The sequence below is a fragment of the Anoplopoma fimbria genome, chromosome 18 (genome assembly GCF_027596085.1).
Source record: "Anoplopoma fimbria isolate UVic2021 breed Golden Eagle Sablefish chromosome 18, Afim_UVic_2022, whole genome shotgun sequence".
Classification (NCBI taxonomy): domain Eukaryota; kingdom Metazoa; phylum Chordata; class Actinopteri; order Perciformes; family Anoplopomatidae; genus Anoplopoma; species Anoplopoma fimbria.
Genome location: NC_072466.1, coordinates 9337257 through 9359302, shown reverse-complemented (window position 1 = coordinate 9359302; position 22046 = coordinate 9337257). Strand labels below are relative to the sequence as shown.

The 22046-nt window shown below is 40.4% G+C and overlaps 1 protein-coding gene across 1 annotated transcript in view; it reads left to right on the top strand.

Annotated features, from left to right (window-relative positions):
• Positions 1 to 21956, top strand: part of LOC129106852 (protein EFR3 homolog B) — a 32651-nt gene extending 10695 nt beyond the window's left edge. The window contains exons 3-24 of the mRNA XM_054618106.1: positions 503 to 579; positions 3475 to 3602; positions 4431 to 4581; positions 6829 to 6950; positions 7313 to 7462; positions 10006 to 10140; positions 11077 to 11155; positions 12584 to 12719; positions 12916 to 13071; positions 14067 to 14178; positions 14380 to 14431; positions 15075 to 15247; positions 15384 to 15459; positions 15623 to 15784; positions 16412 to 16543; positions 16731 to 16798; positions 16916 to 17043; positions 17593 to 17684; positions 17771 to 17819; positions 18570 to 18676; positions 18780 to 18829; positions 18924 to 21956. Coding sequence (XP_054474081.1) covers positions 503 to 579; positions 3475 to 3602; positions 4431 to 4581; positions 6829 to 6950; positions 7313 to 7462; positions 10006 to 10140; positions 11077 to 11155; positions 12584 to 12719; positions 12916 to 13071; positions 14067 to 14178; positions 14380 to 14431; positions 15075 to 15247; positions 15384 to 15459; positions 15623 to 15784; positions 16412 to 16543; positions 16731 to 16798; positions 16916 to 17043; positions 17593 to 17684; positions 17771 to 17819; positions 18570 to 18676; positions 18780 to 18829; positions 18924 to 19029 — 2441 coding nt within the window. The 3' untranslated portion in view covers positions 19030 to 21956. The remainder of the gene's footprint in view (positions 1 to 502; positions 580 to 3474; positions 3603 to 4430; positions 4582 to 6828; positions 6951 to 7312; positions 7463 to 10005; positions 10141 to 11076; positions 11156 to 12583; positions 12720 to 12915; positions 13072 to 14066; positions 14179 to 14379; positions 14432 to 15074; positions 15248 to 15383; positions 15460 to 15622; positions 15785 to 16411; positions 16544 to 16730; positions 16799 to 16915; positions 17044 to 17592; positions 17685 to 17770; positions 17820 to 18569; positions 18677 to 18779; positions 18830 to 18923) is intronic.
• Positions 21957 to 22046: the final 90 nt, after the last annotated feature.

The following is a 22046-nucleotide window of genomic DNA, read 5'->3' as shown; positions in this document are numbered from 1 at the left end:
CCGGTAGAGGGGTTTGAACCACCAACCTTGTGGTTACGGGACAAGCGCTCTACCTCATGTGCCACAGTTTTATAAGCTGCAGCTGTGTTTTCCTTGCTGACAAGTCAATTTGACATTGGTTACAGCTACACATGTTTTTTTTTATTTATTCTTTGGTTAATCTTTATGTTCTATGACTCCCAATTCCTTTGTGGTGACAGTTTGTTGAATTAATTATTAGTTGCTGCCTTAGAATTGCTGTATATCACTGATGAGTGTCATAACTACCTACACCTACTGTATGTCAACTTGCCTTTCAAATAAGAGGCTGATTGAAGACATGCATTATTACTTTGGCACTGTGTGTTTTCATTTTCATATGGCTTATACAGAATTGATGAATAGTGCGACAACAGGGAAGGACGAGAAAAGACTTGTTTACTTTGTTTTTATTGCATTTTTATTGCACAAGTCTAATTGACCATCTCTCTCTGACTTCCTCCCCATCTCTTGTCTTCCTCAGGGGTTTGTGGTTGTTGCGGGGCGCTCAGGCCCCGGTACAAGAGACTGGTAGACAACATCTTCCCAGAAGACCCAGAGGTGAGAAGTGTTTCTTGATTAATGCCTTTCTGAACCAAAACAAGTATGTTTATTGTTTATTGTTTGAGTTGTGTACATCCGGTTACTTCATCAAGTCTAAGTTTTTTTTGGTTAGATGCCTGGAATATATGGAGCCAAATCCAGTTTTGATAATTTGAAGAGGAAAAAAAATTAACCGAAAAATTAAATCTGAAAGTGAAAAAAGATCTGAAACTGCCTGAAACCTTTTCCTACACTTATTTTTAGTTTGAATACATTGTTGTATTTTTTTTAAAGTTCAAGACCAAAACTTGAACTTTCAGTTTAAATTTTCATTTCAAATCATCAAAAACTATTGGCTTGGATTTGGCTCCATAGAAATAAGGTCTGAGGTTAACACACGATTTAAAAGTATTGTTCTAAGACATACATTAGTAAATACCACATTTATGAATTTTGAAGCTTTTATTTGTCTTGCAAAAAAGTGGCTAGATGAGACTTATACACGTCATCACACTGAACATTAGTCAGCCTTAAGCTTTTTGGTGGTGATATGAAGTCATGTCGTTTTTTTTATAGCCTAACATTAGCTTTTTAATGATTTTTTCTCCATTGCATTTACACTTTAAAAAAAACATAAAAGTGGTGTTCATTTGTAAAGATTATCATGCTTATCAAAACGTGTAAGTATCATAAACTTGTGTTTGCCACAGAGCTTATTTTCTTCAATAATCCAAATCCGATTTTGTTGAGGGAACCAGTGCGATGCTAGCTTGCGGGTCGTCCTACTTAAGTATGTCATACCTGCAGCACTCTATTATGGTTAATTAAGACAAAAAATTACACAACAGAACACATATATTTAAAAAATGTGAGAAGAAATTGTGACAAAAATGTGCTGTGCCAGATTTAGCTTGAAGCTTTTTGTCTTTATGAATATAAGATGAATTTAAACACAGTGTTATGATAGTGTCTTAGATATAAGGTAGAGTGTGATCGAGGTGATAAGGAACACAGCACAGCCTCCATACCTAACTCTCTGATTCAAAGCTGTTGGTATCAAACCACAGACCTCATTTTTTTTCTTACTGTTTGAGATCTGATACAGATGAGTCATAAAGAGAATTAATTCGGGTGGAGAAGAAGGAGACGATTTGTTGCAGAGGAAACTTTCTAGAAGTGCCTCTTCGCTACTGCAGTAACCCACTTTACCAATCAGATCCCTGGCCCGGTCTGCAGTAAACAGGACATACTAAAACGAGCAGACCTCTTTTCCATATTTTTGTCTGCGTGTGCATCTGGTCATTGCACTCCCAAAGCTGCTGCAGCTGAGACTTTAACTAACTGTATCCCGGCAGCTTGGGAATAATTAAGCTGCCTGATAACATTTACTCAAAACTGTGTCACACTGTGTTGGCTTGTATTCTCTGCATGTATCTTGTGCAAACCCAAAATGTCCACCACAGTAGTGTTCATTACTAGTCTAGTTTATCATTACTATGTTAACACTATAAAGAAGCCTGCACTGTTTGTCTACAAAACTACAAAATGGTTGACTCTGATAAAAAAAAAAAAAAAACAAATCAGCTTTTCATCTAGAGGGTGTTGTTTTATATCCAGGCGCAACCTTCTGGCTGTGAGATCTGTGATGCATTCATGCCACAGGATGTTCGAGAGAAGCAAACAGAAGCAGAGCATTCGCCCTCTGCTGACCTCTAAAATAAGCCACTGATGTGTGAAGTTGACCCTTTTTTCACAGTAGAGATTTTGACTTGAAAAGGCAGGTGCATCTTATAACATTAATGTGGACAACATTTTACTTAGGCGTGTCGGGAAGCCATGCCAATGAGCCGTAATGCACAATAGGAAAGCGCAGGGACTGTAAAATCTTCAATTGGAGCAAAAGGCAATTGATGGTACATGTTATGAGGGAAAAAAACAAAACACAGGTGGAAATATTAATGGTGGCTGGATCCATTTAAACTGCTTTAGGTCAGGGTCCTGGTAGCGTACATGCCTGATCAATGTCATAAGTTAATGGGATGCTTGAGCAGATCAGAGCCATTGCAAATGTAAATGAGTAATTCCTGTGCTTTTACTAGTCACAGTGTGGTTGTTGCTCACATATTCCAAGCTAATGTTTCTCTCCAACATTTCTCAAATGGAAAAAAAACTGTGTGGCTTTTTTTTTTCTGGGCTTTTTCTGTAAATGATGAATGATGTTCTGCCCATGTATCACGGTCAGTATTTTTAGAGACACTTTGCATTGCGTAGCTATGTAGCAACAGGAAGCATAGAGGGTATCTCTATCTGGTATGGTCCAACAATACCATTTTACGGAGAGTTAACAGTGTTTGACCGAATTTCTGTTGTTTTTGGGCGTGTTACTTTATTGACTGCATGTTTTGCCTGTAGGCTGAATGTAAACAGGATCTCAATGGACTTAGATGTGTTTTCCTCTCTGCTCCCCCTGGCCAGACTCAAGAGCAGTGAAGTAGGTCAAGGGGGAAAGTAGGTGGCTAAACTTTGTGAGCTAGTTATACTAATACAATTTGGGTTTTGAGGAGAAGCACACAGTATTGCAATAGCTTAGAAATGTTTATGGACTAGTAGTAGAACACATTGATTTGACATGACCTATTTACCCTGATGTGGGGCAAAATGCCGCTGATGTTTTTCTCAGTGAAAGCAAACAGCCGTTTTGTCTCAATCAGCTGCTTCTTTGTTTAGTGGACACACCAGATTCATGTACATCTCCTCTGACCTGAGAGTGACTGGTTTTTTTGTTTTGTTTTGGGTGTAATAATCCTTTAGGATTCTAAACAATGCAAATGATACCCAAAAGTGTTCTCATTTTCTCTATCTTGTTCTCCCCCCCCCTTTCTGCCTCTCTGTCTCCCTCCCTCACCCTCCTAGGATGGGCTGGTGAAGGCCAACATGGAGAAGCTGACATTCTACGCCCTGTCAGCTCCAGAGAAGCTCGACCGTATCGGAGCTTACCTGTCTGAGAGATTGTCAAGGGATGTGGCCCGACACAGATACGGGTGAGCATCAGTCATTGGTCATTCAACGCTCATCAAGATTCTAAAACCTTTTCAGCTGTTTGCCGTTTGTCTGTTTGCACATTTTTTGTTTATATTTCGTCTCTGCCAAGCATTAACTTAACTGATCTTAATTCAACACAGATGAACGTATTAAAATGCTGATGAGAATTTTGAAGGTGCACGGAATAGCTTTTTCACGCTAAAGATTTAGACTGACAGCCATCAAAGGTCTTAAGATGCTTTACAGATCCCCATTTAAAGACCTGTCTGAAAGGATACATGTTTCAGGTATCCCACATGCAAACTGGATAAGAAACTGTTAAATTATGCCATTGCATGAACACCACCTGTGTTCTTTACATTTTTCTGTCTGTATAATGGACATTTATCTATTGTGCACTTCTTACAATGTAGCCAAGTAGAAGGTGATGCAGGTTGGTTTTTTTTTTTTAACAAAAAAAACAACATGGCTGGTATAGAGTCATCAAGGGTGTCTGTACACTCTGTGCTCACTTTATACGCCACAGAAGTTGTTGTTTTTTATGACTCATGACTAGGACGCTCTGTGATGATTATCGCCACTGCAGACAGCCTGTACAGATTACATTTACACTTGGCAGAGTCCAGCTGAAAGCTGTTCAATATGTGAGTTTCTATAGTTCATCTGGCAGAGCTTATCACATTTTTATTTATGTCGCTGTGTGCAGTTAGACATTTAGAATAGGCACATATTTTATTATCCGTGTAATATATCCAAACTGTTTTTATTGCCTGCAGGGGTAATGGTGTCATCCAGATGTTTCTGTGTCTCTTTCCCCTCCTATTCAGGTATGTATGCATAGCCATGGAAGCCCTGGACCAGCTGCTGATGGCCTGCCACTGTCAGAGCATCAACCTGTTTGTGGAGAGTTTCCTCAAGATGGTGCGCAAGCTGCTTGAGTCTGACAAACCCAGCCTGCAGATCCTCGGAACCAACTCTGTGAGTTTCCAGGATTATATTACCAGTTTAAAGCGTCAATCAGATTTTTTTTTTATAGTTTTGCAGCCATGAAGCAAAGAAATTAAGGAAACCCTGCTAATTATAAAACTCGTGGCTTTGTTCCCCCCTAACGATTTGCATAAGGACAGAAGTACAGTTTGAAAAGTATTAACAACGAACCTGCATCACTGTGATGACTGAAAACTGCACTAAAAGTTGTGATAAACATTAGAATAAGGACATATAGTGATGTATTTACCTTTACAAGTCTTGGCAGTGAGTTGTTGCATTCAGGAGAGAGTATATGCTCTATTCAACTTCATTTCTCATGTCGTTAGATATTAGGTTTCAATTTACTGCAGAAGCCAAACGCAGACCATTTTGTGCTATAAATATAATTTAATAAGCAAAATCAATTTGCCTAGCCATACATTCTTGGCCACAAGAAGCACTAGAAAGTTAAGACAGCTTGTTTTTCTTTTTGTTTTGATATAAATTTCCATAAATACCCACATCCAGTGTGTTAGTTCACAGGCTTTTCTGTCCATCAAATTCTGCCAATTGAAGTGAATTTAGCGGTACTAGCTGATCAAAAGTTGACAAAAGCTGCATTTACTTTCTTGATGTGATCACACAAAGTAAAAGATTTTAGCCTAAGAGGAATACTGCGGTAGATCAGAGTGGTTAGCAGAGGGGGATGACGGTGATGAGTATCCTCTGATGTGCAGCTATCGGCGCTGTCGGACGAGTGGAAATCAGATTAGCTGCAGACCACAGTGGCAAAGCTCTGCAGTCATCGACACAGACTGACGCGTCACACCAGCCTCTCACTCATAATCTTCATGCTACCAATCTCCTTTAGCACTAACTCACATGAGTGTGTATTTAGGGCAAATGCAAGGGCCATATACTGATCCATTCATATACAAACACACACATCAGTGCTGCGTGTAATTAACTATTAACCACGATCAATAGCGCAGGAATATTGCAGTATGTGCTAATTTAAAGCTTTGCATGCAGAGTGCCTGTTGTTGAACATTGCGAAGATATTGATTGTGATTAGTTTAGCTGTAATTGCTAAATCCCTACTGTACAAACACAACCCTGAGCCTCCTCATGCATAGAACTATACATATACTGTATTTTTCAGTGCAAGCAAATGCTGTAGCTGCATTCTTAGTGTGCATCTGAAGCAGACCAGTATCGGCGGGAGGCGAGGAGAGCGGATTAGAGAGTTTATCACCACAAGACGCAACGCTGGCCAGGTTTTCTCTGACCTAAAACCTCGTACTGCAGAGCCCTTTCTAACACAAGCCAACTCTTCATCACATCAGTACCTGAGTTAGTGTTCCTGTCAGCATGCTTTATGTGATGTGACAGAAAAGACTTAGGGCAGGGTTTAGTTTCTCCTGGTGTAGCCTTTGGTCGCAACTTAATGTTTATAATCTCAGCGCTTCATCCTTTTAGGTTTCGCATTATTCTTAAAGCTTTCGATCAGACAGAGAGGCCATGTCGGCGAAAACAAGGGTGATACATTGATTCCTAGAAGCTGCCCAGTATAACTGATGATAAAACTGGTAACTCCGGTTATGAAGTGCGACAGCAATTTACTGCAGCAACTGAGCACAGAAGTAGTTATGGGATCACTTCATTTAATTTGCTCAAGGGTACTTCCCTTCATTTCCATCCCGCTCCAAACACTAATTTTGTACACAGGAAATAGATTCACAAGGGGTTTCTCGAGATGTTCATTTCCTACATAAATCATTTTTATTCTTGCTTATTGGGTTACTGCAGCAATCCAGCCTGTATTTTTGAATGGGGGAATTTATCTACTTTAATAACCATCTGCTGTTTTGTTTTGTTATTCTTGCTTTAAGTGGCTACCATTCTGTCTCGATTCTAAAGAAATCCAGTCCATCATTTATTAATTGGAGAGTGTTGTGAAGCTAAATGTCAGTGTTTTTAAATGATGACATTTTCTGGCCCAGTAGGAGACCCCCCCCCTGTGCTTTTCACTCCAAATGAGATGTTATGGCACTGAGGTTTAACTTTATTCTATGAAATATTCATCATTGGGATTTAGGCTTATTTCATTAAAGAGTTTTTAATCAAATTGAAATAATCTCTCAACAAACTAGAGCCTTTGTGGAGGAGACTTATTACTGTAAATCTCTTGAGATGTTGGAGTGTCAGTTTGATATGAAAATGTATGTTCTTTTTTTTTTTTTTCCCCCTTCTCAGTTTGTGAAGTTTGCCAACATAGAGGAGGACACACCATCGTACCACCGCAGCTATGACTTCTTTGTGTCCCGCTTCAGTGAGATGTGCCACTCTAGCTTCGAGGACCCTGATATCCGCACGAAGTGAGTGGACAGATGCTTGATTGCGCTGGAGGGAGCATTATAAAGGACTTGCTGTTTTTAGAGTGCTTCAGGGAGTCTTTTTATAGATTACATCTCCCCCCTGACAGTTATATCTTCGTCAAAAATGAAATCTTAAAAAGTGATCTTGTTGTCATCTTCTGAAAATAGACAACGGTACGTCTTTGAACAGTTAAATATAGCTTTGCAGAATTTAAGGGGTAACAGCCAAACACTAAAGGACACGGACTAAAAACTAGACAAAAATAAGATTTCCTAAATATAATCATCCATTAATAGATCCGGTTACCAATCAAACGATGTCTGGCGCCCGATTTCTGATCTTCTATTTCTGTTACTTCCAGGATCCGCATGGCAGGTATCAAGGGCCTGCAGGGTGTGGTGAGGAAGACTGTCAACGATGAGCTGCAGGCCAACATCTGGGACCCTCAGCACATGGACAAGATCGTCCCCTCTCTGCTTTTCAACCTGCAGAGTGGAGAGCGCACAGAGAGGTGAGTGTTCACGAGGAAAATGTCAACTGATTGGGTTGTGTATGTTGCTGTTCGTCAGATGTGTTGTAAATGTTTAATGGAAAACCCTAGTTTTTTTTTTTTCTTATTTTTTCGGGGTCTAATCCACTGATAATTAAGGCATACTGCTATATGCCCCAGTCAAGGTTTTTGAGACCACTTCATCACTTGTCTGCGTTATATCTCACGATTTTCTTCATATTGCTGATATGATCATATTTATTGTCAAAATGTGGATTATGTAGAGAATGACAGGAAGTCTTTTACCCACGAAAAGCCTTTTCAGAATAAGGGATAAAAAAAATTGCTCAAACACACTTACCTGACTGGAATGTAAGGCAGGTAAATATGGTAATATGGCCCTGCAGTTAACGCGTCATCTTCACACTTCAGGCCAGGCTGTGCCGACATCTGTTGAAAAAGTTGATGACCCAGAATGAGTCAGCGTTGACCCTTCTGGCCTCTGTCACACAGTCCAGAGCCACTGTGTTGTAGCCGACTGGTGCTGTTTGTCTTACGTTAGGCCATATTTGTCCTGGTGGTCTAGTCAGCCGTCGCCCGTGTCATTCATCATCATTGTCATCATGGAGTGAACCCACTGACAGCTCTGCTCCGCTTCTGGCCGTCTGTTTGTCCACCTGCAGCATCCAAGGACAAAGACGCCAAGAAATGGGCAGGAAAATTAGAGGCGAAAGGGGGAGATGATATGAAAGGGGGAGAGAAAGAACAAATAGAGCGCCATGGTTGGAGAATAATAGCATCACAATTACATTGAAAGCTAGAGGTTACCAGTGATGGAGGGAGAGAGAGAGAGAGAGAGAGAGAGAGAGAGAGAGAGAGAGAGATGCAGAGTCTGGAGCCTCCCTTTCTTGGCAGTATTCCATATACTGAAATTCAGTTTGACGTCAATGCCGAGATTTGAAGTTTAGGGGAGCGAAGGGGGAGGGCAGCGAGAAGAACATCTGAAGACTAGGTGGAGGGTAGATTATAGAAAGTACAGTGATGGATATATGAAGCTTATTGAGAGAGAGAGAGAGAGAGAGAGAGAGAGGAACGAGAGAGACAGATGGACAGAGTGAGACAGAGACAGACACTCCAACAGAGAGACACATTTCCCTCCCAGCTTCCCCTCGCTCTGTGTGTGTGTCATGAAGCCTCCCCCTGCTGAGCATCCTCAGTCATTAGCATCCATAAAATCCACAGCAGTCAGTACAGTCTAATTAAACTCACAGATGGTGCATTTTTCTCTGCATTAACCCCCATGCACACGTACAAGTTCATTTAAAGATCAAACCAGGCACAGGTTTAGTAAAGCCCTCTGGCAGTGGAGACTAATTTCTGTAGAGAGTTTATTTCTGGAGATACTAAAATCTCTTTTTGTGTGTTGTACTTTTAAGAACAACTGTACGCATGAGTGTGTAGGTACCTGCAAAAGCTTAATGTCCCAAAAAGCATTTTTTCCATAAGGCATTGCCTCCATAGAAAATGTTAACAATGCCTTTAACATTGCCAGTCCTTGGACTCAAAATCCGCCCCTGTGAATTGTTTAATGAAAGCAGATATGGTCAGCCAAGAAGGCCTTTATGTTGATGGGGTTGCAGATTTCTCCTCTTGCTTAACGTTTTGTGATTGTGAGTTTCCAAATCATTAGACAAAGCTGTGCAGTGAGAGCCTGTTAGGGTAACCTCAGAATGAAGTCTCCCGTGGGTGTTTTTAGATGCACTTTTCAGTTGGACAGGAGTCAGTGAGAGTGGCTTTGTAAGCGTTATTAGTTACTGCTTAAACATTTGAACACCAGCATTTAAACTCACCTGATATTTCCACATTGACAAGAAAAATGGCTACATTTAAAAAATTTGCCCTTCAAGTTAAACCGATATCTTAATCTTGTATTTAACTTTCTTCTGCTGTTTTTTTTTTAATTGGCCCTTAAATGTCATTGGCTTTTTTTTTTTTATTTGAGTTAAGTCAGAGAAGCCACAGGGAGGCAGGAAGTCCCATTTCCTCCCCAGCAGTGGCAAGCAAGATGAAAAAGGGGAGACTGTTAATAAATAATGCCATCATTGGAGGACCACCCGAGGGCCAGTCATGACTAACACGGAGTTATAGTGAAGGGTTTTAACTATGCATGAGAACAAAGACAGGCCGGTGTGAGTGCGCGCACATATTTGCACACATACGAAACATGTCTCCCGTAACGAAAGCAGATGTGCAATACATGAATGCGTACGCACATGGAGGCCAAACGCAGGCGTCTAATTTTCACCGCAGACAAACTGCTGGGGGAAGAGTCACCTCAGGAGGGAAAAGGCTGCAGTGACGCAGCAGACCGGAGTGTGTCTCTGTGCAAGAAATCCAGCCTTGGTGGAAATGTTATTGTTATTGAATGAAATTGATTTCAAACTCCTGTCTGTTCTCTGTCTCGCCGTCTGTACCTCCCCTCCCGTCTCATCTTCCCCCTCCCCTGCTCTCTCCCCTCCTTTCCCCCTCTCTTCTGCTTTCTCACCTGCATCGCTCCCTACCAGCCGCTCCCCCTCTCCGCTGCAGGCGTCGGAGAAGGAGAAGGAAAGCCCGGTGGAGCTGACGGAGCGCTGCTTCAGAGAGCTGCTGGGACGAGCCGCCTATGGCAACATCAAGAACGCCGTCACGCCCGTGTTGATGTGAGAGAAACCCCCCCAAAAAACTCTTCTATCCTCTTTTCGTGATTCCTTCCTTTTTATGCATGTGTTGTTGTTTTTTTGTCGCATTGACTAAAGCCTGAAGGAGGGAGGCATCTTAATGCTGTGTTGACGCATATTTATCTGTGCACTGATTGGCATTAGGGGACGTAACAAGGTCAATGCAAGGTTACATAGTTTTTCCAGACTGGATGTGAGTGCATGATTTGCAGATGGGACTTCTTAAGTAGTATATTTATGTAGAGGTCTTCCTTGCAAGGTCGTAATTTTTGCAGCGTTATCGTGCTTCTAAGGTCATCTTCTATGATGTCTTAAATTAGCTGTGCATGTCTCCGAGTCTGGTCCCCTGGGATCAGTGTGTTTTTGTTGTTGTCTGTCTCTCTATTCATCGTACGCTTCCTCCTTATCTCTCTTATTTAAATCAACTCCGCTCTACTTTCCTTCTTTTTATCAGTCTCAGACGTTCCCTGTATCTCTCTGAGCCCTAGACATTAACCGTTCCTTTTCGTATTGAGTTGACTTTGCATTTTAAGTATTTTGTTAAGCCTCCTGTTCTTTGCCCCTCTTTGTTTCCTCCCCTGATATGGTTTAATTTTTTCATTGAACGTTGAATTAAAAGTAAATTAGTTTAGGAGAAATACGTGGATAAAATATGCCAGTATTTATACGTGTATCAAGCGCTTATGAGCAGTAATACTGCTACAGCTACATTTCAACTACAAAATGAAAAGCCAGCAAAATACAAAACTTCAGAGACTGGTAAGCCTATAATGCCTTTATTGATTTTTATTTTTTTTTGAACTCCAGAATCCATCTGCAAATATAGTTACCATTTTCTTTTGCAGTTATATATTGCATTTATATTTCTTTTGAAGACTCTATCTATAATTTCATTTTTCTCTGTCTGTGTTCCCTCAGGCACTTAGATAACCACTCTCTATGGGAGGGAAAAACCTTTGCAGTGCGTTGCTTCAAAATCATCATGTACTCCATCCAGGTGAGTGATTCAGTGCCTACGTATCCACATCACCCTTTTCCTCACCCTTTTTTTTCTGTCTTTCACCTTGTTGACCGTAAATCCAGGTCCAAATAATGACGTCCTGAAACATTTTGTGTGATTTACTAAGTACCATTTTTTTAATCTTTTTTATCTTTACGGGTGAAATATGCTCCAGTGTTCATGGAGTTTACAGCCAAAAATAGATTTCAATAAAATGAGAGATGTTTGAAGTGTCCATTTGGGCATCAAACTCATAGCTGTAATAATGAACATGAGTGAAAAACGCAAGTTAGTGACATGCTTTATTTCCAATGCTTTTAGTCTCAGAATTAGAACCAATCAGATATCCTTTATTAGCCAAGTATATGTGTACCCACAGGGATTTTTTTTTTTTTTTCTCGGTGTACATAAACATCAGCTAGGTACACTGACAACAGGGCTGAACACATAAAGGTAAAGGCTATAAAGGACTGTTAAAATAGTTGTATTGTATTTAGATATTATGTAAATATATTTAAAGCATGAAAGCCCAACAATAAAATAATATTAATAGTCAATATACGAGTCAAGTGTTATGAAAGTTGCACTTTTCCCTCTGCTTCTAAATAATGTTAATAATCTCCAGCAAAACAAAAGAAATCTATCAACATCCCACGCACTGCCTCTAAAATCATCTGCCTTCCCACGCTCAGTCTCTCAGATAACAACCTCGGAGCCATGACCCGCCTAGCACTCAAAATATCAGATGACACTGATCTCTCCCTAAACCAGCACTTCACATTACTACCATCTGGTCGGAGACACAGAATACTTGGCGACCTCCTGCAATAGTAGCCCTTAAAAGTCTGCCTGTGAGCTGGAATGAATGAGTGCACATGCGAAGATTTTGGGTGCTGTTTATATCTGATCTGTATATCTGTATGCTGCTATGTGAATGCATGTATGGTGTGATGTGTGGCTATTTATAGATCTGTATGTTTCTGTGTACTGGCTGTGGAAACAAACCTCCCTCTTGGACAAAGAAATCTTATCTAATCGTCAGTGTCTCCTGGTAATCCCATGGAGAGCTGCTGCTACTCCTCCAACTAAAAGCTCTGCAAATCTTTCTGGTTGTATCATAAATTGTGAAATATGTTCCTTTTTTAGTGTTCTAAAGTTTCTCCCTGGTGAATGTAACCAGAGCCGGAGAGCTGAAAACTGAACAAGCAACAAAAACAGAAAAAAAGCACCATAGAGAGCAACACCGAGGCTGCCATCCATCTTGGATTCCCTAGATTACCGAGTACCTAGTTTGCTACCTGGTTGAAAGACTTGCTGTTATGTAACATTTGTTTTCTACCGCTTCTGTTTCTTTCTGTTTCTTCCCATATCATTTCTTGTATTTTTCGATGTTGTTTAATTCATCCTTCTCTCCTTCTCTTCTAGTCGCAGCACTCTCACTTGGTAATCCAGCAGCTCCTCGGTCACCTGGATGCTAACAGCAAGAATTCAGCCACAGTGCGAGCTGGGATAGTGGAAGTTTTACTGGAGGCAGCCGCAATTGCTGCCAGCGGCTCTGTAGGTAAGAATACTAACACACTGCACACATACACACACTCTAAGCTACAGGCTGGCATGTTGTCAGTGGGATCATGCAGGGCTGCAGAGCAAAACAACACATTCCTATTTTTTCAAATTTAGCTGTATTACTGATAAATGCATTGGTAATAAATAAGGATGAACTATTCTTTGGATTATTCACTTGTTTGTGTATGCAGGCCCCACCGTGTTGGAGGTGTTTAACACCCTGCTGCGGCAGCTCCGTCTGAGTGTGGACTACGAGTTGACCGGCTCCTACGACGGCAACATCGGCACAAAGATCATCAAAGCTCATGAGGAGAGGCAGCTGCAGGAGGCTGTCATCAGGACCATTGGTGAGTCTCTGGGCAGTGTGTGTCTGTGTGTTTTGCTTTGTGTGTGTGTGTGTGTGTGTGAGAGAGAGTCAGTGTGTGCATGCCACAAAAAATCTCTCAATTGCAACATTTTTAATTGCGTACAGCGGTGTACCTGACATTTAGAAGGTCCGTCTCTTTGTGGGCTAGTGTAAAATATCGCCCTTTACTCCTCCTTGAGTGACATCACAACCTTAAATCATACCGGTAATTCAAAATGAATAGAACTATTAATTGTTTTTTATGGCCAAGTAAAATGCTGCAGTGCCCAAAACACCTGTACCAGCCACGGAAAGGCCGAGCCCAGACCCAATATTACAGGCAGATGTAACCGCCCCACCAGCTGTTTCCCCTGTCCCTGGTGAGATAACTGATCCTGATCAGAGGCTCCTGAACGGATGTATCTTAGAAGTTAGTAGTTACATTACACTAATGCGCAATGTGGGGCAGGGACGTTAAGTGTTGGGACCCCTCAGACAACCTACTCCCAGTGGCCATGATCAAGATTCTGTGAGAAAAAACATCTATCTGCGTCTTTTATTCCTGTTTAGAATCACTTAGATAATGTGTTAAGCAATTCCCAATGTGTATGGGAACTCACAAAAAAAAGACAACTTAAAAACACTTAACATGTGTTATTGAAGCGCAGGAAAAACATTTGGGAGCACCTAAATGATGTGCTGGTGCAGCTAAATGAAAAATGTAGGCACAACAGTGCAACGAATGTAAGGAGTTAGACTGGAACCCTGTTGTGTGTGGAAGACTTTGTAAGATAGTCTCCTGTTCTCGATCAGTTTGTCTGTAATGATTACGTTTACCTCACTTGTGTCTGTATTAATGCTTTTGTGTGAGTTTTGTACAGACTAGTGTTTACTTTTCTTTCTCCCACACATATCTCTCTTTTTTTTCCCTTTTTCTCCAAATCCTCCTCCTATCCTTCTGATGCTCATCACTCTTTCGGCCTCTTTCTCTTTCAGGTTCATTTGCGATCACTCTACCAACATACCAGAGGTCAGAGGTCATGCTGTTCATCATGGGCAAGATCCCCGTCCCTGGGATTCACCCAGCTCTGCCCTCCTCAGGCTCTGGGTAAGTGACTCCCTAATCTCTCAAACGCATGTTTTCATCGTGCTACATATGCACAAAACAGAATGCTGTATGTGCTTATGTAATTCTCAAAATTTACTATATTCCATTCTTCAGACAACTGTACTTTGTAAAGAAATCTGTGTAGACCTGAGCGTTGGTGAATTAAACAGTTTTTGTATCTGAATTTGTTTTCATCCCCAGGCCTGAAGGTACCAGGATGATTCAAGTTATGTTACTTAAGTCTTTGGTCCAGGTACGTTTTCAGCCTTTCATTATTATTAATCCAAAATGTTATTGGTTCCTTGTGTGGTTTTTACACAGCTTTAAAGCAGGACTTGCCTCCCAAGTGTTCCCAGAGTGATTTTTATAATTTTCAGAAAGTGGTTTGTATAATAGTGCTACAAACTGTGTTTAACACAGCTGATAAGAAGTAAATGAAGTCCAGTCAGAGTGACATTTCACCTCTCAATAGCCGTGTTCTAGCAAACTTTATCTCAGAATGCAGCTCTCCCTTTGCACAACACCCTATGTGTCTTGGCAGCACTCTAATGGTCTCAGAATTATTTTACCCTCATCTTTCATTTCCCTGAACAGCTCACATTTGTCTTCCCATGAACTATGAAGTGTTTGTGTACTTTTCTGATAGTCATTTCTTACTAAACCCTAAATATTTGTGCTTATGAAAGCAACCATTAACCTATCAAGATGGACTAAAGTATCTTATTTCACGTCAACAAAATCAAACAACAGCATTCCTGCAACAGATCAACATCTCATTGCTGCTCAGTCAGACTTTATCCGACAGTTACATGTATGAACCTGGTGAGCCCTCTGATTATGTGTTAAGAAATGAGTTGTAGCTTGCGTGTTGTAAAGTGTGATCATTAATCTCTCAGGTGACGGCCGGTTTCCAAACCACCAACATGCTGACAGCACTCCCCACTTCTTTCCTGGAGCCGCTGCTGTCCTTCACTCTAACGGAGGATCCGGAGATTCGGCTGCTGGTGCTCCAGATCCTCCTCAGTCTCATCGACAGGCACGACAACACGGCCAAGTTCTCCGACATAAGGTGTGTGTGTGTGTGTGTGTGTGTGTGTGCGTCTACAGGACAATGGTGGTTTTGCGTTTGCATCGTGGGGCTTCATTTGTAGTGCGATGGAGCGTCAATCAATGTGCGTTAATCCCTGTGACTTCTCTCTACGCAGCATCATCTCCGACATCTCTGTGCTCAAACTCAAAGTTGACAAGTGCTCCAGGCAGGATAACTTATTCATGAAAAAGGTATATCTTCTGTCCATTTTAATATTAAGTCTAGATGAGGTTATATTCCCTGCTAGTGAAAACTGAAATCAAAAATATATATAAATCAAAAATGAATTACACAACGAGCATGTTTCTGGACTAGCCACCTAAACTCTAGAGCATCCTCTCATCCTCCTGACAGCACGGCCAGCAGCTGTACCGACACATCTACTTGGGCTGTAAGGAGCCGAGCAGCGGCCGGCAGCACTACCAGTCCCTCTTCGCCCTGTTGGGGCTTCTCAGCGTGGAGCTGGCTAACGAAGAGGTGGTGGTGGACCTCATTCGCCTGGCAATTGCCTTGCAGGTACTGATGTATTGTGTTGTATTAGACATAGTTTAGATAATTTGAATAATTGTGGCATTTGCTGTTGATACTCCCAGACGCAGTTATCTGCCAACACTGAACTACAGTGATCAGGGTCATAATATATGAATAATATCTAAGATCAAAACATTTCCTAATGCTTTAAAAAAAAAAAAAAAGAAGAAAACTATTGTGAAACATTGTGATAATTTCTTTATTGAATTTGACACATAATCGTTGTTCACAAGGTACCATAGACATTATAAGATTATTAGAACATTATATCAAAGTGGCACATTTTATGTGTGCAAGAAAGTGTGGAATCGAAAGAAAACCAATGATCATATCACAAGCCTCTACAGGGGATGCATTTTGCTATGATTTCTCTAAAATGCTTCAACCATTCTTTAGGCTTAAAATACCGTTTTAAACAGTAAATACTTATAAATACCCTTATATAATGCAAGATTAATAGATGGGGACAGTCAACGAGTCAGAACAAGGCTGAATGTATATATATAAGTTGTTCTATTTAAGTTTTATGGTGAATATGTGTATTTGAGTTCTTCAGGCAGTGTGTTATACGTTCCTGGGTTCCCTGCTGATGTCTCTTTGTTTCTCCTGTAGGACCTGGCTCTGTCCACCGACGAGGCTCTGCCCGTTTATAACCGCTGTGCTGTTCATGCCATCGCCGCCGCCTACCTCAACCTCATCTGCCAGCTCACCACCGTCCCAGCCTTCTGCCAGCACATACACGAGGTCAGGCCTGAGGCTCTTTGTGTGTGTGTGTGTGTGTGTGTGTGTGTGTGTGTGTGTGTGTGTGTGTGTGTGTGTGTGTGTGTGTGTGTGTGTGTGTGTGTGTGTGTGTGTGTGTGTGTGTGTGTGTGTGTGTGTGTGAATACCAAGAACTTATTTTAATAAAGTGCCTTTTCCATCTGCCCTTCAGGTAATTGAGGTGAGACAGAAAGAAAGTCCCTACCTTTTGCCTGAGGATGTGTTCATTGAAAATCCCAAGTATGAATCGACCAAATACAAGTCTCTTTTCTCCCAAATCATACCATTGCTAAATTTGATATTTTAATATTATATAATATATATAATATATTATCACTGCTCCCTCTTTTTTCCCAGGCTTCCTTCTTCACTGGAGAAGGTAGAAGGGGATGTTTTGTTCCTCCAGTCAAAGATCACTGAGGTCCTCGGAGGAAGTGGTTATAACACAGATAGACTGGCTACGCCTTACATCCCTCAGTATACTGGTAATGAGCTTAAACAATACATCTCATTTGTTACCATTGAGTCCAAACGTCAGCTGTGGCAAATAGGAAGGATTTTTAAAAGGAGAACTGTGCTCCTTTCCTCAAGTAAATAAATAAGTGATGCTTATCAAGCTGACAGAGTGTTACAACTTTGTGTTGGTGCTTTATTGATTCCTGTTTGTAAATGCAGAGCTGAACTACTCCCCTGGAGCTAGCAGGGATTTAGTGTTTCATTGAAGGACACTTCATCAGGGCAGAGCCTTTTGCAGCTCTGGCTTGAGCGCGGATCGTTGAGTTAAAGGTTAAGCCCTCTCTAAATTAGTGATTGGGAACGTTTAAGGTGCCCGTTCACCTTTCATTATAACTTGTCAGACCCTCAAAGCCTCCGTCTTATTCTATGTGGGTTTACTTCGATTTTTTTTATTTGTTCAATAAATGCATCAAACTGTTCAATTTGACATGTTCTATTTTATAAAAGTCATGTATTTAAGTTTTTCTTTTTAGAAAAGGAACGAAAAAGAGAGAAACATGTCTGCACTCTATTTCCAGATGAGGACCGTCTGTCCAAGAGAAAGAGCATCGGGGAGACAATCTCACTGCAGGTGGAGGTGGAGTCCAGAAACAGTCCAGAGAAAGAGGAGGTAAAGAGACGTCATGGTCCAGAAATCAAATATACCCACATATTACCTTGTTATTGCATCACCTTTTCTCTTGTTCTTTTCTGCAGAGGACTCCAGCAGAGGAGATCACTTTTGAGACCCTGAAAAATGCCATTGGTACGTCGAAACACTTATTCGAAGTATTGAAATGAAATGACATTCTTACTGTGTACCAACACACTTAGCACCATGTGTAAAATGTTCTATTGATTTGTATTGATGTTCCTCCTGTGTAGTTGAAACCAGTGTTGGAATGTGACTAAGTACAATAAGCACAATGTTGTTTACTTGAGTATTTCCCTCTTCTAACTTCTAAACTTTATGCTTTACCAAATGTATATGATCATTTAAGTTACTAGTTGATTTGCAGATTCAGCTTAATACAATATATAATGAACTAATAAATTATAATGATTATAGGTTAAGCTACCCAGTAATCAATTGAAATGCTGCAGCATTAAAATGAGGACACATTAATGCATCATTGATTATAATCCAATGGTATGATATACGTTGTTATGAAGTGGGTCACTCTGCATAATAAGTACTTTTACTTTTAGTAATTAAATAATACTTTGATGCTACTTCTTTTGGACTTTTGCTGAAGTAACATTTGAATTTATTACTTTCTACAGAATAAACAGTATTTTTACACTATGGTATTACAACCTTCGCTTAAGTAAAAGATCTGAGTACTTTTTCCACCATTGGTTTTAACCAAAGAAAACGAACCATCATGTTTATTTAGTTAACTAAAAAAGAAAAACTTACTTACTGCTGTGAGGAGACATTGTCACTTTCAACAAACAATAAACTGCAGCAGAGAGCGATCTTGAAAATGTAAACGTTGTTTGTGTCTCCCTCTAGTGGACAGTGTGGGTATGGAGGAGCAGGAGAGGGAGCGGAGGAGACAAGTGGTGGAGAAGTTTCAGAAGGCCCCCTTCGAGGAGATCGCTGCACACTGTGGTGCAAGGGTACAACGAGAAGAATCTCCTTTTATCTGAATTATTTCTAAAACAGTTTTTCTTGTTTCAGCTTTCTAATATTGTCTCATATGATATGTTCTGTCCTGTCTAGGCCACACTACTGCAGAGCAAACTAAATCAGATCTTTGAGATCACAATCAGGTAAGAAGAATTTTTGGAAAGGCGATTCTGACTAAAATGATAAAGATGTTTGAGTCACGATGATGCTGACGGTTTCCTCTTCCATTCCATCCAGACCCCCGCCCAGCCCATCTGGAACCATTTCCTCAGGATATGGCCAGAGCCAGAGTCGATCCGTACCCATCTACGAGATGAAGTTTCCTGACCTCTGTGTGTACTAGACCAGAGAGCAAAGTTACAGAACTATTTCACATTTTGAGGACAAGAAAGGGATTTGGCAGGGGCAACCGATCCTCACTGTTAAGGCGTCTTGATCATGGAATCAAACAACCACAGGGGATGTGGAGAAAACCATAGTTGTTTGAAGACAGACTCAAGAACAAGCCACTTCTTTATCAACATAGTAGTGTGAGGTTATTTTTGTCCTGTGATCGCAGCCAAAACGAGCCTGCTAAAGTCAATAAATGCAGCGGTAAAAACAAAACTTTTATTTCACTCATTCCCCTCAGTTCTCCTTAGATGTCTGTAGAAACTCCACTGGTTGGAATTTTTCAATTTAGAAATTGGCAAGAACTGTGAGGGAAAATCTGAAAGTAGTTTCTGTGGCTTGAGAGTGAACCGACTTGTTGCATGCCCATGTAACTTCACATTTTTTGATAGCACTGCAATTATTGGACATTCTTTTGACCCGTTTGTCCTTTACAGGGTGCCATACTATCCTCCAAAATTAGATTTGCCGATATCAATATTTTATACTTACGTTTTCTTTTATTTTCTTTCTTTCTATTGATTTTATGACCAGGAAGAGCTTATGGGAATTAGATGCATTTTAATTTACCTGACAGTGTTTTTTTGTGTTTGTTTTAATGAAATATGGATAGATATATACAAATATGAAGCTAATCCTTCCTATATCCCATGTTACACATCTGTGTTCAGTGTTAAATGCTCTACGGTTTTTTGGTTTTGCCTTTTTTAGTGTTTAGCCAAAAGTGCTTTTTCTTTCGAGACGGGCATTTATTTCTTGCACCTAGTTTTTTTTTTCTTCTTCTTTTTCTTATTTATTCTAGCCGTGGTTTAAATGAAAGAAAACTGTCAATCTGTGTGCTATCCTCCCAAAGTGAGTGTGCCTTACAGGTGACTCAAAAATAAAACGTACACAAGAACCCACACACTGCGCCACAGTCATGACCACACTAAACTTCTGAAGTGTTTACTGTGATGTTTACCTGATCAAACACTAAAAGATAATCATGGATCCTTTATTTTTCCTCTTTCCATATAAATGTGTATATACAGAGAAATATATAAATCTTTAAGCTGATGTACAGAGTAGGGAGGTTTTTGTGTGTGTGTGTGTGTATACATATTGTATATTGATTCTAATTTTAGACTGCCACTGCACTGATTGTGTCCGTAAATAAGGAAGAGAGCTACTTAGTTAGTATTCAATTACGTTTGTTAAAATCTCACCTAGATAACCAGCAACACATGAAATCAAAAAGGTGTATCGACAAGGGTCTGAACAGCCCAAAGTAGAAATCTACATCATCTCCAAATCACAAGATAACACTAATGAAGTCTCAAAATGTCCTGCTAAAGAATCAATGAACCTGAAATATTCAACTCCATTATTAGCCACAGATGTCGGGCCAAGTTATAGCTGCAGAATCAAGACCTGTATTGTTGTCATTACATTTTAAATCCTGCTGGAATAAGTTTGCACTCTTGTTTTTTTTTTTTTTTTTTTTTTTTTTTTTACGCCATACAGCTGCTGCAGCCTCTCACCAGTGCACCTGTCTCATTCAGCAAGATTTAAACAAGTCTAAAAGCCATTTTGTGTGCATGTGTGCACCTATACACACAGGTCTGAAAAAACAAAGTATAATGGCAATAAATTGCCACTAGCCAGGCTAACACAGCTCAACTTTTGGTAGCAGATCCTTTTGTGTTTTTAAATTGTGCACTCTAGTTGTGGTGCTGTGATGGTCAGTTTTGTGATGTTGTTAGAGACCGACCCCCCCGATCCTGCGCTTCTGTGAACTAACTGCATCGGACGTGAAACGCGTTGCAGCCAACCTTGTTCAATGTAAATGGCAGTGTCTGGTTTGTCCCTGATTGTCATGTGTCACAGTCCAGTTGGTTGTTTATTTTCATTTTTTTTTTTTAACATTGTAGTGTCTTCTTTATCTTTTATCCATGTCCACACATGCCGGCGTATCAGTTCACGATTGTGTGTATGTGTACTTTCTCATGCGTCTATACGAACATTCATGCAGATGTGCGTCTTTATCGTCATAATCCAAGACCAAACTTTTCAAACACGGTTTACAGTCTTTGTCCAGTGACTCTTTCCATCACCTTAACAAAGAACAAGCTATCTTTAGTACAACGTGCAGCTGTCGAAACCTTCCAGTTACATCTTGTAAAATTGTCTCTTCAGCAACTTGCAACTTTGCGGTGAAGACCTGTAAATCTACCAGTGTGCTTGTTGTCATTGCATAGTGTAATGTAATATTAACTGACGGTAACTCAATCTTACTTTTGTCATTACATGTCTGGTTAATAGATCTGTTTACAATGTAGTGCCGTAGGTCAAATCTATTCATTCTGTGAACTTTGCACTTTAAAAACTGGATTACCTAGTGACAAAGGCAGCTTTTACATGGAGAAAATGCCTTATGAGTGTCATACCTGACTTTGCATGCTAGTGTTGTTGCTGTGTTGTGCAATAAATGTGTCCGTATCCAGAAAATATCTGATCTGTTTCTGATTTTTTTTGTTTATGGTGAAAGGGAAAGCCTGTTGTTGTTATTTTTAAAGGTGATCTGCTTGAGACACAGGAATCTGCAGAGTATCAACATGCAGCGTATGAAAATAATCTTTTGACTGCAAAACACAGATGACTTGTTAACGTTGAGTGCTCAGTCAGTTGCAGTGTTCAACACAGAGTTAAGCAATTGCAAAGTTTCTTTATCTGTGCTTGTAGTGTTATTCTTTAACTTGCCTGTAATGGACTGTTTTTGTTTCTGTTACACTACTTGCATCAGTGCCTGTATTGTGTGTTTGCCATTCCCATGCCGGTCATCTGCTTGGGTGGTTTATCAGAATTAAATTCAACGTGTATTTTAGTGGCGTCTTTTCTCCTACTGTGACTGCGTTCAACAGAATAAAGTATCCAAAAACAACAGACGTGAACTCAGTAGCCTAAAAACTCTGCATCGTAAACATGGCCTTT